General features: G+C 39.4%; 1 protein-coding gene across 1 annotated transcript in view; it reads left to right on the forward strand.

Annotated features, from left to right (window-relative positions):
- Positions 1–13,168, forward strand: part of Tmem123 (transmembrane protein 123) — a 56,573-nt gene that overhangs the window by 11,823 nt on the left and 31,582 nt on the right. Inside the window, exon 3 of the mRNA XM_063255601.1 lies at positions 997–1,047. Coding sequence (XP_063111671.1) covers positions 997–1,047 — 51 coding nt within the window. The remainder of the gene's footprint in view (positions 1–996; positions 1,048–13,168) is intronic.

Genomic DNA, 13,168 nt, shown 5'->3' on the forward strand with positions numbered 1-13,168 from the left:
CTAAATACATCTGTACATTCTACTGATCCTGACCTATTTCAAGTTTAATCTCACACTGTATTCTTTTATGATAATGGATTTTAGTCCCATTAGGAGGACGTTTGCCTGAGGAAGATGATAGTAGAAGACTTCAACATTTTTCTTTCTTGCTTTCTCTGAAGTTAGTTTCTTTTTTCTTTTTTTTAAATGGGAAAGGGTTCCTCTTTTTAGAAAGTATTCAATAATACACATGCTCTTTTCCCTTGTGGTATATGTATTTAATTTTCCATTATACAAAGATTCAAGGTGAATAAGCTCCAGTGGAAAAAGTTGCTTAACTGAAACAGTTTTAATTTTTAATTTTTTTTTCTAAGCTGGTACATTTCACTCAGGAGGCTGAGGCAGGAGGATTGTTGCAAGTTGGAGACCAGTCTGGGCTACAAAGTGAGCCCAAGGCCAGCATGATGTGCATAGCCAGACCCTGTCTCAAAAAGACAAAAAAAATTTTTTTTCTAAATTTTGAGGTAAACAGCATTAAAATTTTTCATCCTGAGAAGACAAAAAATGAAAATGCTACCCAGTTCATTTCTCCACAGCCTGAAGTTAGGAGAAATGTGAAGACGAGCACCAGAAGTAGAAATGGCCCTCCTGAGATGGGCCACCCGGTTAAGAAGGGAAGAGTTGTCCAATAGCAGAAATCACTGTATCGCTTTTTCTCTGTCTTCATGTGCATAAATGAATTTTGGCAAAGCTGTTTGGCTGGCACATTGTAAGTAGTCTGTGTTCGTTACATAGCTGGGTGTTTTCTCTCTCTAGAAAGATCCAACAATACAATTTCAAATTTACTGATAGCTCCAAGGTATGTTTCATAGCAACCATGACCAAAGTAGACTTCCTGTGGAATAATGTACCCTCCCCCACACCACCACCTGGGGGCAGAAAGGAACGTGTTGGCAGTGTTCTTAGCTTAGTATGAAATGTTCTTTCATAACATGATACCTTTATTATTTTTTACAGCTTCTCAAGAGCCTCCTGCGCCTCTGCACAACTCCAGTGGTAACCTAACAGGTGAGTTTTAGAAGACCTAAGAAATGAATTTTCTTCTATTTGGGATACCTGAAATTTTAATAGCCAGGAAAGGACATGTAAGCTAGTGTACTGACCTCTCCTAACCATGATTCACTACAAATCACTGTAGCCTTCCTGAAAGGCTGCCCTACATAGACATTAATAACGGTAGTTTGCTAACAAAGCTATCATTTTAAAAATGAGCATATTGGAATTTTAAGCACATAATAGAGGTGAAGATTTTTATATTCTACGTGTAGTTACGAAATATGACAGTAAATCTGCAGGTCTTGTTAGTGAAACAAAGTCATTCTAAACTGGTCAGCCCTGATCACTGTTTTGGCAGACTCTAGGGAGATGCTGCTTACTTGTCAGCTGACAGACTTCAGCCTGCCATCTTGTTTCTCTCTCTTTCTTTTGTACTGGGGATCGAGCTCATGGCTGTGCGCTTACAAGGCAGGTGTTTATGCCGCTGAGCTAAATCTCTATCTCCTTGCTTCTCTTAAAACAATTGATTATACCCTTGCCCTGTCTGTTTGGTGTGAGACAAATGGAACCCTTGGGACTTGTGTTCAGAAGCATAGAAAGTTGCAGGAACCAGGCAGGTATCAGTGTCAGTAGTAAACCATCAAAGCGTGTTTTTTATAAGCAGTGGTAGGAGATTTTCTATTTTTCCTTGTTTTTCATGGTTCACTAAGTTGGAAACTAGGAAAAGTTACACATGTCCTATCAGTAGATCCATTTCTCTACTTTCATTCAAGTGAGTATCTAACACTATTCCAAGCATTACGGATACAAAATGGGCCAATCCCCAACTCGTGGGAATTTTTGTTTCTGTTTATTTTGCTATAATAAAAACCATAAAATTTATTGTTTTTAGCCATTTTTTACTTTACACTTTATGATTTTAAATGTTAGGTCTACAGTTCAGTGGCGGAAGGTGCACATGATCTTGTGCACCTTCATGGGATTTTTTTCGTGCATATTCCAGTATTCTGGTGTTCTTGCAGCTCCCATTCTGTTTCTCTCTTTGGTCTGCTTTAATCCTGGTGTATGGTAAAATAGGATATGCTTTTATTGTAGTTCTAGTAATGCAATGGGATAAATTGTGTATTGGAGGAAAAGGACTAGATAATCTCAAATAGAAGAGTAATTGTCGGATGGTTGTGAGAGGATTTTTTCAAAAATACTTCATTTAGTTGTCTTTTCCTATTGGCCTTTATTGGATCTGATTGTGTACTGCCAAAGTATTAACTTTAAATAAACCAAGAAGAAAGAAGAGAGGAAAAGATGAATTTATCAACAATAACATTATTAGTAACTGCCATTTATTGAATGCTTCCAGTTTACAAAATACTTTTCAAGTAGCAGTGAAGTGGCCATCATCACTGTTTCACACTTGGGTAAACCGAGGCCCAGAGTGGTGAAAGTCACGTGACGTAAGTGCTGCGTTCAGGATCTGAACCTGAGTGTCATGGGGTTTAAAATGGGTGATCTTTCATCACACTGGCCAAAACTGTGTTGTGCACTTGTCTTTAAAAATGCATTTCACTCAAGAAATTACACTGCTGACAGGAACTGTGAATGATTATTAAAAATCAGGGCAGTACTTTGAGGGCAGCTCCAGAATTGCTGGGGAGATTTCAGGTGTTCTTTGGAGAAAAGAGGAATTTATTGAGAGCAAAAGTATTGTACCATTTTTTTTCCAGAAAGAGATCAGATAATATCACTATTAAAAATGACTTGATCAATGTGTAACACGTCTCATAACCGTTGTTATTTACATCTCTTTGCTCTCGAAAACTTAAGAAGTATGATGACTTTGTGCATTATAGGACATGAGGCTTAATTTTTTTGTCTTATAGTAATGGACATTCTCCTAATTATTGAAATGTTTTAGAGATATTGTTTGCCAGGTTATTTGGTGCGATTTAATACAGTTTTTTTGGCACCACTACTAGTAGGAAGATTATTCTGCAAACTCATTAAGATAAAATATGTGGTACTGCATGTAGTGTACCACATAGAACACTAGGTATCTGTGACTTACAGAGCGTACCACTTTGGATTCAGTTCATCTTTTTCTCTATCATTCCTGCTACTTTCAGAAGCAGTTCTGGAAATCCTCTTTCATGAGTGTCTTTAGTTGCATGTTTTGGTTACCTTCACAACCCAGATCAATTGCAAACATTTACCTATCCTGGTCCTTTTGCCTTTGAGGACAAGCCAGGAATCACTCAGTGCCAGGTCTGGTGGAAAAGGGTACACTATATTTATGAGTCTGCCTTTTTGTCGAATGGCATGCAGTAGCAGTATGGACCGTATGTTTTTTAACCATACCTTGTAAAGACACTAAAGAAGCCGAGCAGACTGCTTCATTTCGAAAGCGGCCGGAATAGGAGAATAGGTGTGTTGGCAGCAAGGGGGAATATTTTGAGGGAGATGAATGCAATCTGTGATAAATTACAATAAATTTTTTAAGATTTAAATATCACTATAATTTGATCATACCTCATCTGGTAAATAGTAGATACAAAAATATGAATATTTTGCTTGAATTGAATTGTGAAATCAAATACATTTTATAATTGCTCAAGTACCACTTTATATTTTATATACCGATGCTGGTCCTTGGAACAATATAGCTGTTTTGTGGTTTTTTTTTTTGTTTTTTTTTTTTTGTCTTTTTCCTTTTTATCGGTACTGGGGATCGAACTCACGACTGCCTGCTTGCAAGGCAGGCACTTATGCCACTAAGCTAAGTCTCCAGCTCTTTTTTTTTTTTTAATATAGTGATAGTATGCATCAAAGAACCAGGAATGGAGGTTACTTTGCAAATTATATGAATTATATGTGGCAGTTCACCTTTTTTACGAGGACAGCCATACTTTTTGACGTGCTTGTCTGCAGAGACTTGATTGCCTCATTCAGCATATAGAAAACAATTTTCCCCATATATATAGTAATAGGATTTTTTTAAGGGTCTGTGGATGAATAAATTTACTCTTTATGGTAGAAGGAAGACATACACCCAGGTTCTTTTTCTAAATAGGTTTTTGGGTAAGTTTGTAAGGAAATGTCTAATAGTCTAGAACTGAGAACAGATCCTGGTAACAGGAGCAACAGGTGAGTATTATTCACAGTATTACCTTGTCCTTTATTACTTGGTGTTGACACTTCCCCAAAAAAAGAAGTCTGAGAAAGTTAGATTACTACCATCCAGCTTGAAGCTTTTGGCTGCAATGGCATGGTGGGTGGGGGCATAACAGGAATAGATATTCCCATGTTCCATACTTATGGCCTCTTTAGATAAAATGTTTTATGTATAAAAGAAATAATTCAATGAAAACTTCCTATGAAATCTCAAGCTACTGTTTCAGGTGGGAACCAGTTGTCCTGACAAAGTGCTTTTGATGCAGATGGTAACCAATAGCAAGACAGTTGATACTGGTTTTTAACTAAAGATCCTATGTTGCAAAGAATTTCCCTAAGTGCTATGAAGAATACCTTTTTACCCAGAACTGCTTTGGTTCCCCAGAGACTGTTGGTTATGTACAATTCATGTTTTTGATATTATATTTGAAAATTGGTAGTAATGTTTAATGTCACTAGATTCTTGTCTGAAGAAGTGTAGAGCAGATAATCATGCACTATTTTGTTTACTCAGCTAAGCATTGATTGTACTGCTGACTCTGCAAGTGGCTGTTATAGGCACAGGCATTTCATGGTAAATGACATGAGTGTCTGCTATCATGAAGTTTGTACCCAGGTGGAGAGAGACTATAAGGAGGTAAAACTAAAGATAGTATTGGGTTGTGGTTTTAAAAAGTAAACATGCAAGAGGTAATGTGGCAGAGAATGAGTAGAGAAAGCATATTAATTACTTTGCTGTCCCTGGGACAGAATACCTCACAGTCACACTGTAAAGGAAGAGAGGTTACTTAGACTTAAAGTTTTAGGGGGTTCAGTCTGTGGTACACTCCAGGGCAGAAATGACATGGTGGAAGGGCCTACCAGAGGAGAGCTGCTTCACCTGTGCATCCAGGAAACAGCAGGGAGAGAGACAGAGAGAGATCCTATAGGGCATACCCCAATGACCTTCCCCACCATCCCTCACCTAACGGTATATTCATCTTCATTATCTTTTGTACTGCGGATCGAACTCACGACCACATGCTTGGCAAGCAGGCACATATGCCTCTGAGCTAAATCCCCAGCCCCAGCATATTCATTTATTAACTCATCAAGGATTAACTTGCTGCTGAGCATAGTACCCCTGTGATCCAATTGTTCCAAAAGCCCCACCTCTGAACTCAAGAATTTAGGGGGACCTTTTAAATCTAAATTATGACAGAAGGTCTGCCTCAGGTTGGTTGCTCAGGAAAGAACTCAGCAAAGGTGGGACCATTTGTGCTAGACCTGAAGGGCAGGAGAGAATTGGGCATACAATAGCAGAGTTAGTTATTGCCAACTCTCTGAAGCAGGAATGAGCATCTTGTGACCAAAGAAGTAGTGTAAGCAGGTAACTATGCGTTGGCTCATGGGCGTGGCCTACACTTCAGTCAGTTTATATGACATACCGGAAATCAGAAAAAACATTTAAGATAAAAGAATTACACTTTGACTATCAAAAACATCGGAGACCAGAAATAAGGATTCTAATCACTTAGTTAACTTTTTTATATGGACATGAAAGTTCTTGCATTAAAATTCTGTAGTGGTTCAGAAAACACTTTATATTCTTCTACTTTGTACCCCCAAGACGATAGAGTGTTTATCAGTTGTGACTGTTGGTGTATTTTTCCTGAAGCATCACTGTACCCTAAAATTGTAATTAGGAACCTGAATTGTATCTAAAATACTTCCAGTTCAGGCCAAGAACTGCTGCTGCGTTTTATTGTGGCATAAGTAGGGAACATGTACCATTTTAAACATGAATAGAGAATATTTAACATTTTAAACATTTAGTCATTTTAAATGTTAAGAGAGATATGGCTGGGTGACTCACCTATTGTGTGACTTCTGAGAAAAGTCAGGAAATTGTGAGTGTGGTTTTGGGGTAGTGGGAGCAGAGAGGTGATGAGTGGGACTGAGGAGAGAGAAACAGGAGGGAAGCACACAGAAATCCAGACACAAGGGCAGAGCTGCAAGGAACTGAGAGAAAAATAAAAAGCCTAGACCATTTGTAGCATTTTCTTTTCACAGCAGGAAAAACAGGTGCTGTACCTGATAAACAACCACAGTCAGCTTTGGGACATTTTCATTACTCACAAGAAATCCAGTGCTCTTTAAGTTACCACCCCAAATCTCTCAACTGAGCCCCAAGCAATCTCTGAATCTACTTTCTATCTCTAGAATTCCCTGTTGTGGGCTTTTATAGAAACAGAATTGTATATTATGTGGTTCTTTGTGATTGACTTCTGTCACTTTCCATAATGTTTACAGTGTTCAAGTTACACGTGTGTCACTACTGTACTTCCCTTTTATGGCCCATATGGATATTCCACATTTTGTTTAACCTTTCTTCTGTAGGATGGACATCTGGGTTTTTACCTTCTGATATTATGAGTGCTACTGCAGTTCACAAATTTTTATGTACATGTATATTTTCATTTTTCCTGAGTGTTTATGTAGGAAGTGGAATTGCTGGGTTGCATGGTATCTCCATGTTTAACAAACTGCCTGAACATATTCTCACCAGTGGTGTATAAAGGCTGTGGTTTTTCCACTTCCTCTGCAACACTTAGTAGCTGTCCTAAACATTTCTCTGAAGGTTAATAATGTTGAATATTTGCTTGTTAGTTATTTGTATGCATTCCTTGCAGAAGTTCTGTTCAAATCCTTTACCCATATTTTAATGGAATTGACATTTTGCTAGTATATCTATATATCTGTTTTTAAGTATTTTTTCTGATTATGTCATACAGTTCTTGTAAAAAAATATGATGCTGTTTTTGTGCAGTGCAAACTTTTGTACAAAACTACAAAAAGTTTCAGTACAGCAAAGTGATTTAAATATCACTATTTCCATCAGAGGTCTATTGTACGTTGTGGTATCTATACTTAACGTATATCATATAGTTAAAAATTAGTATGGGTACAATCTTGAGTTCTTGGTATGAGAAAGTAAGGATGTAAAGTAATACATATGGTACTTTGGCTTGGCTAGCCATTCTACAGTGTGTACATGTTAAAATATCATGTTTATACCATAAGTATATACACATTTTAAAAAAGAGAAAGTATTCCCACCAAGTATTTTAAGGGTATACATGTGTGTTTTGCAACTAAAAGTTAATCACCCAGGCAGAGTTTCTTAAAATGATAACTAACCCTCGTCTACAAAATATTTATTATGGTTATATCTTTATGACTGAAAACAATTAGTTGAAAAGTGATACCACTAATGTATTGCCTGACTGTTCAGAGAGAATGAGTTTGACTACCTAGTTAACCCCACAGTGATTTGATTGACTAGTTTCAGGGCTCCCTCACCCTGGTATGTGTCTTACATTGTGTTTTAGGGAAAGACAAAAATAATTGCTTTGCTGTTAATGGAACACTGGCAAGTTACTTCATCTTCCCAGGCCTCATTGCCTTCTGCAGCACAGAGCTTATAATAAGACCGTGGCTCCCACGGGGCTGAGACAGTATAGCCATCTCAAGGGGTAAACGAGATAGCGGGAAAGCTCCAGACTTTAAAATACCTGCTGTGCAGGCTGAGATCTGAGTGAACCTGGTTTTCTTGCCTTTAGTCACACTGATCTTTTTTTTAATTTCTTCTGATTGGTTGTATGTTCTCTGCCCTCCAATTTTTGCTTTTGCCTTCAGATTTCCGCTTCAGGTTCTTTTCTTGACTTCCAGGCCTATAATTGGAGGTCACAGGCTTCAGAGGATCCTGTGGTTTACCGGTCACCTCTGTTTGCTTTGTGCTGTCTCCAAGTGCCTTCTTGAGGGGAAAGTTGGCTCTTTCAGGGGCAGTGCTGACTTCACTCGCTGGCATACAGTTCTGTGTAAACTGTAAAGGATAAACCAGTAATCCGAGAGGAAACCAGTAGTGTTATGTGCTACCCCAACATTAGCTGCCACGTAGTCATGTGAGCCTGTCACCCCACCCCCACCCTACCTCCACCCCCCGGTGTTTACCTTCACAGTTCAGGGTGAACAGGCCTTCTGTGTTTTGGAGAGTGGCCATAATTAGATTCTGTAGCTGCTGGGGGTGGTGATGGGGGTGGTTGTTCTGATAAAGCCCTGATGGTGGTAAGGATCTAGGAAAGGGGAGCGGGACAGCGTGACTCTGGAAGCGGAGCAGACCTTGCCTTCCCCCAGGGCCCGCTGAGTCCACTGAGGAGGGCTCCTCTTCTAGCAGCCCGGGAGCTTCTGTGTGTGGTGAGGGTAATAAAAGTGACCGGAAGGGGTGTTGGGAGGCTTCACTATGGGAACACAAGGAGTTGCCTAAGTTGCAGGAAGTAGGGAGTTGATTGTAGTGCATCGGGAAATCATTGCAAGACTCGAATGAAGATCAGTAATCGCATGATTCCGTTGACATTTTGAAAAGCAGAGGAGTTGGTATTAGCCTGTTAAGGAAGTCCAGATAGCTGCTGGGCCAGGGGGGAGTGGCAGACATGAAAAACAGTGTCTTGCTGATGGATTGGCTGTGGCAGGTGAGAGGAAGAGATGACTGGCTGGGTATTTTGAGTTTGAGCGCAAATGTTGCATTGTCCAAGTGAAAACCAGACACTTGACCATCCCTTATGTTAGAGGAGTAGAAGTTTATGAACAGCTGAGATCACGGCAGCCCAGAGGGACACAGCGAGCAGAGCTGCATCTGAAGCATGAAAGCCTTGAGAGTTAGATGGTGAAGGAGAGTCAGAGAAAGAATGGGGCTACAGGCGATGAGAACCCCACTTGTATTTTTCTGTCTCATATTTTGAAAACGATGGAGGTGGCACGGAGCATTGACAGTACCCAAATCAGGCAATGTTAGCTTCCCTGCCTGACCCAGTTATTAAAGACCCAGTTTCATGCAGGATAAATGGCTCTTTGAATCTTGCGTTTGATCGTTTAAATCTTACCATTATAAAATTTTCAACTGGACAAAAGTTTAGAGCAATGTTTCTCAGATTTGAACCACATTAGAATTACCTGGAATGTTAAAAATAAAGTCTAGGCCCCTTATGCAGATCAGTAAGAAATTCGAGTCAAGGGAAGGAAGGGTAACATAAAAACATACCCAGGGTAGCGTTAAAGTGTTCAGCGTTAGTTGAAGATGAGAATCACAGACAGACAGTGGCTGCAGGGGCCCCGTCCTCAGTGGCCTTCGCTTGGTTTGTGGAATACATGGCTGCTAAGCTGGGGTAGGGGAACCGATAGGAACTACAGAACCTTCCCTGGGGAGGATATGAAGAAAGTACAAAGCCGTCTGTGGTTGGCGCAGTTAGTGAATTATTCTCGTTTTCTCACTGGGTTTTAGAAGCATATCATGTAGTATCTGCTACTTCATGAAAGCCCCCAGTTACCTGTAGTCTAGAAAACTGATTTTTTTTTTTGACCCAGAAACAGGAACAGAGTAACAGTAGTTATATTAGAAGTACAGTGTTTTTATCTTTGTGATTAAGTTGTTTAATTTGAATAAAAAGCCCATTAGCTGTGAAGAGAGTTAATAAAGACTAATTCTGCTGTACAATTTCCTTGAAGTTTCAGAACCAAAAGACTAATTTTCATGAAAAGCTTCAGAGAATAGTCAAAGAGGTACATTTATAAGGGTTTTATTTTGTTTGTATCAAGTTAGTACTTACATTCTTATGCCTGTCCTTGAATTATTTGTGAAATTTTTCATTAGATTCCTGTAAGACATTAAAGCGGAACCATCTCACTCTTATCTCATTCCTGTTAATTCTTTTTATTCACAGTATCACAAAAGCAGGCAGAAAGGAAATGCAAACAGGAGAACCTTACAAATAACGGAATATGATTCATTTATGCCTTTTCCCAGGGTAAATTGGGTTAAACCTTAAGGGAAACTTTTTTTTGGTGGACTGGGGATTGAACTCAGGACCTTGTGCATGCTAGGCAAGCACTGTACCACTGAGCTGCATCCCCGGCCTTTTTAAGGGAAATTCCTGTCGCTTTTGTCATGAAGGTGTGTACACCGATTTTGTATGTTTATGTATACATATGAGGACTTTTAAAAAACAAAATCACAAGGCTGTTATTACACCTAAGTAGTAGTCATCTTGTCACTGCTGTTTGAATTAATTTTCATCAGCAAAACCTGCTTTAGACTTATTTATTTATTTATTTATTTATTTATTTATTTATTTTTTGCAGCATGTGGGATTAAGCCCCAAGACCCCTGGGTTATACCCTCAGCCCTTTTTATTTTGAGTCGCTCTCACTAAATTCCCCAGGCTGCCCTCACATTAGCTATCCTCTTCTCTCAGGCTCCTAAGTAGGTGGAATTATAGACATGTGCCATCATGCCATCATGCCTAGCTGCTTTCAACCTTTTTTTTGAGACACAGTCATGCTGTGTAGTCCAGGCTGGCGATTCTCCTGCCTCAGCCTCCCAAGTGCTGGGACTACAGATGTGTGTCATCACATCCAACCTTACATGTTTTTAAAAAAAGAAACTGCAGAATTTGAGAGGAGTGAAGTTTAAAAGTTCTGAAGTGGGCTTTCATCGCTTCACTTCCTTTTAAAGATAAATAGCTGTTTCTCTATGTCGGGTGAACAGTGTGTGCCTTCTAAATCCCTAGAATAGTGTTTGGCTTGTATATATATCCAGTAGTGAAAAAGATAAAATTCTGGAGATCATTCTGCTGTGGTCATGAGAAACACGTAAAGAAGGCTGGGCAAGAGGGTGTGATGTGTGTTTGTAGCATGTAAACAGAATGTAAGAAAACATACAAGTCCTTAACTTTGCTAGACCTGAGAATTCTCCAGAACAGATCTTTAAAATCGAGGCGAGAAATGAAGTCGCTGTGGAGTGTTCCCTCCTCCGTCTTCCCCAGATGGCTGCTCTACCCCTGCTGCCTCTGAGTGGATTGTGTAACATCACAAAATGTGGACGTCATCTCTAATAGAGATGAACTCCAAGGGCCTCCTTAGGATTTCATCATAGAGAGACCACAACATTGAAAAAAATATGTCAACAGAAAATCTCATCATTGTCCTAGTTGGATGATTTTTAAACGGTAGTTTAATCCATTTGACCGTTTCCTTTCAGGCAGGGACTATAACAAGGCTGAACTGTGAAAATTACATTGTGGATTTAGAAGTACTACGCAGTCCTTAAAAGTCAGACAACAGAAATTGTGCACTTTCTAAGTTTTCTGCAGTCAGGTTTGTTTTAAGCATTAAATTTTCTCTCAAGAATTAAATTATGTTGTCCTTAAATTATGTTATCCTTTTTGTTCATAAAACTTCCATTTCAGGAAATAGCCTTGAGCTTTAGCAGTCTGTAGTTAACTGATTACCGAGGATAATATGTGCTTACTGCTGCATAATGGTGTTAATGAAACTGCGTCATTTGTTGTTGCTATAAAAGAGAAGTTAATCTTCCCAAATAACAGGTTTGATATAGAGCGATTCTGATGACAGGGCTCATTTTCCGACTATTTATGCCTAAAATGAATCTCTCAGATTCTAAGAAGACACTATCTTCTAGTCCCTGTAGTAACATTTGAAGTCTAGAATAACTACAGGAAAATGTGTTACACCTTTTGACATACACAAAATGTTAAACATTTGTGTGGTAAAATGCTGTTATTTTAACAGTTTATCTTTGAACTAAAATCAGTCGGATTGACTTGGTGTAAGTGTAGAAACATCCTGGAAATACAGGCTTTCATTTTTTTGATTTTTTAAAAAAATTTTTTTAAATGTTTTTATTTTTGGTACCAGGCATCAAATTCACAATCTTGTACTCACCAGGCAGGCACTTTTACTGTTGAGCTAAATCCCCTGCCCTTTCTGATAATTTTTAGGAGCTGTTTTCTTTAAAGCAAGAGGCAAAGGTTCATAGAACAGTGACAAAAACTTCTCAAAGGGAGAGGTCTTAATGTAGAAGCTTTTTTTTTTGTACTGAGGATTGAACTCACGACCTTGCGCTTACTAGGCAGGCACTTAAGCCACTGAGCTAAATCCCCAGCCCTATAGGCTTGGTTATGTGCAGATTTTGGTGGTGGTGGTGGTGGGGTGCTTGGGATCATCCTCACAACCGCACACTTGCCAGGCAGGCTATAAGCATAATTATGAAGACAAAAGTAGGAAACAGAAATTAGACATCCCATGAGATATTGTTAAATTATTTGGGAGCAGCTAACAGAAACAGAGCAGGTTACCCATCTCTAGTTCACTTAGATAAACAAGGAGTTGTGGGGCGCATGTGGAGTTACAAAAATCTGAGGACAAATGAGCAGCCAGACCCAGGGTGGCTGGGAACTTTAGAAGTCTTTTTGCAGAGTCACCATCACAGTTACTTGTGTCTGTTAGCAGTTCGATTCCTGGGAGAGCCTTCACTGGCCTATTCCGAATTGGGTGCCTACCCCTTGACAGTTCCTCCAGACCCACGGTGTGGGAGAGGTGGTGCCCTGAAGGGAGTACAAATTCTTACAAAAAATGAGGAACAGGAGTCAGGCAGGGAAGAGAGCAGATGTTCCAGATAACCTGCCTCAGAGCCACAGTCAGTAAGAAGATTGGGCCCCACCAGAGAATGCGGAGTGTAAGTTGTGCTTGCTGGTTTGTGCCTGGGGGACACCCGACCTGTGGCAAAAATGTTGTGCCACTGTTGGATGTGTTCAATTGGAAATGGATAATGTTCCAAGGATCTCAGAATGTCTCAGGTAGCTTTAAAAAGTAATTTTCAGGTGACCAGGTAATTTATGATAGGAGGTAAAGTCTAGGCAGAAAAATGCTTCTTAAGAATTCTCTCTCTCTTTTTTTTTTTTTTTTTTTAGGGCCGGGGATTTAGCTCAGTGGCTTAAGCACCTGCCTGGCAAGTGCGAGGTCATGAGTTCAATCCCCGATACCAAAAAAAAAAAAAAAAAAAAAAAGAAAATTCTCTTTTTACCTAAGGAAGTATAAAGTATGGGGCCTGTGGACATAGCTTGGTGATAGA

Source organism: Cavia porcellus, unplaced genomic scaffold, assembly GCF_034190915.1.
Source record: "Cavia porcellus strain 051 isolate PalLab524CR breed Dunkin Hartley unplaced genomic scaffold, mCavPor4.1 scaffold_9, whole genome shotgun sequence".
NCBI classification, from domain to species: Eukaryota; Metazoa; Chordata; class Mammalia; order Rodentia; family Caviidae; genus Cavia; species Cavia porcellus.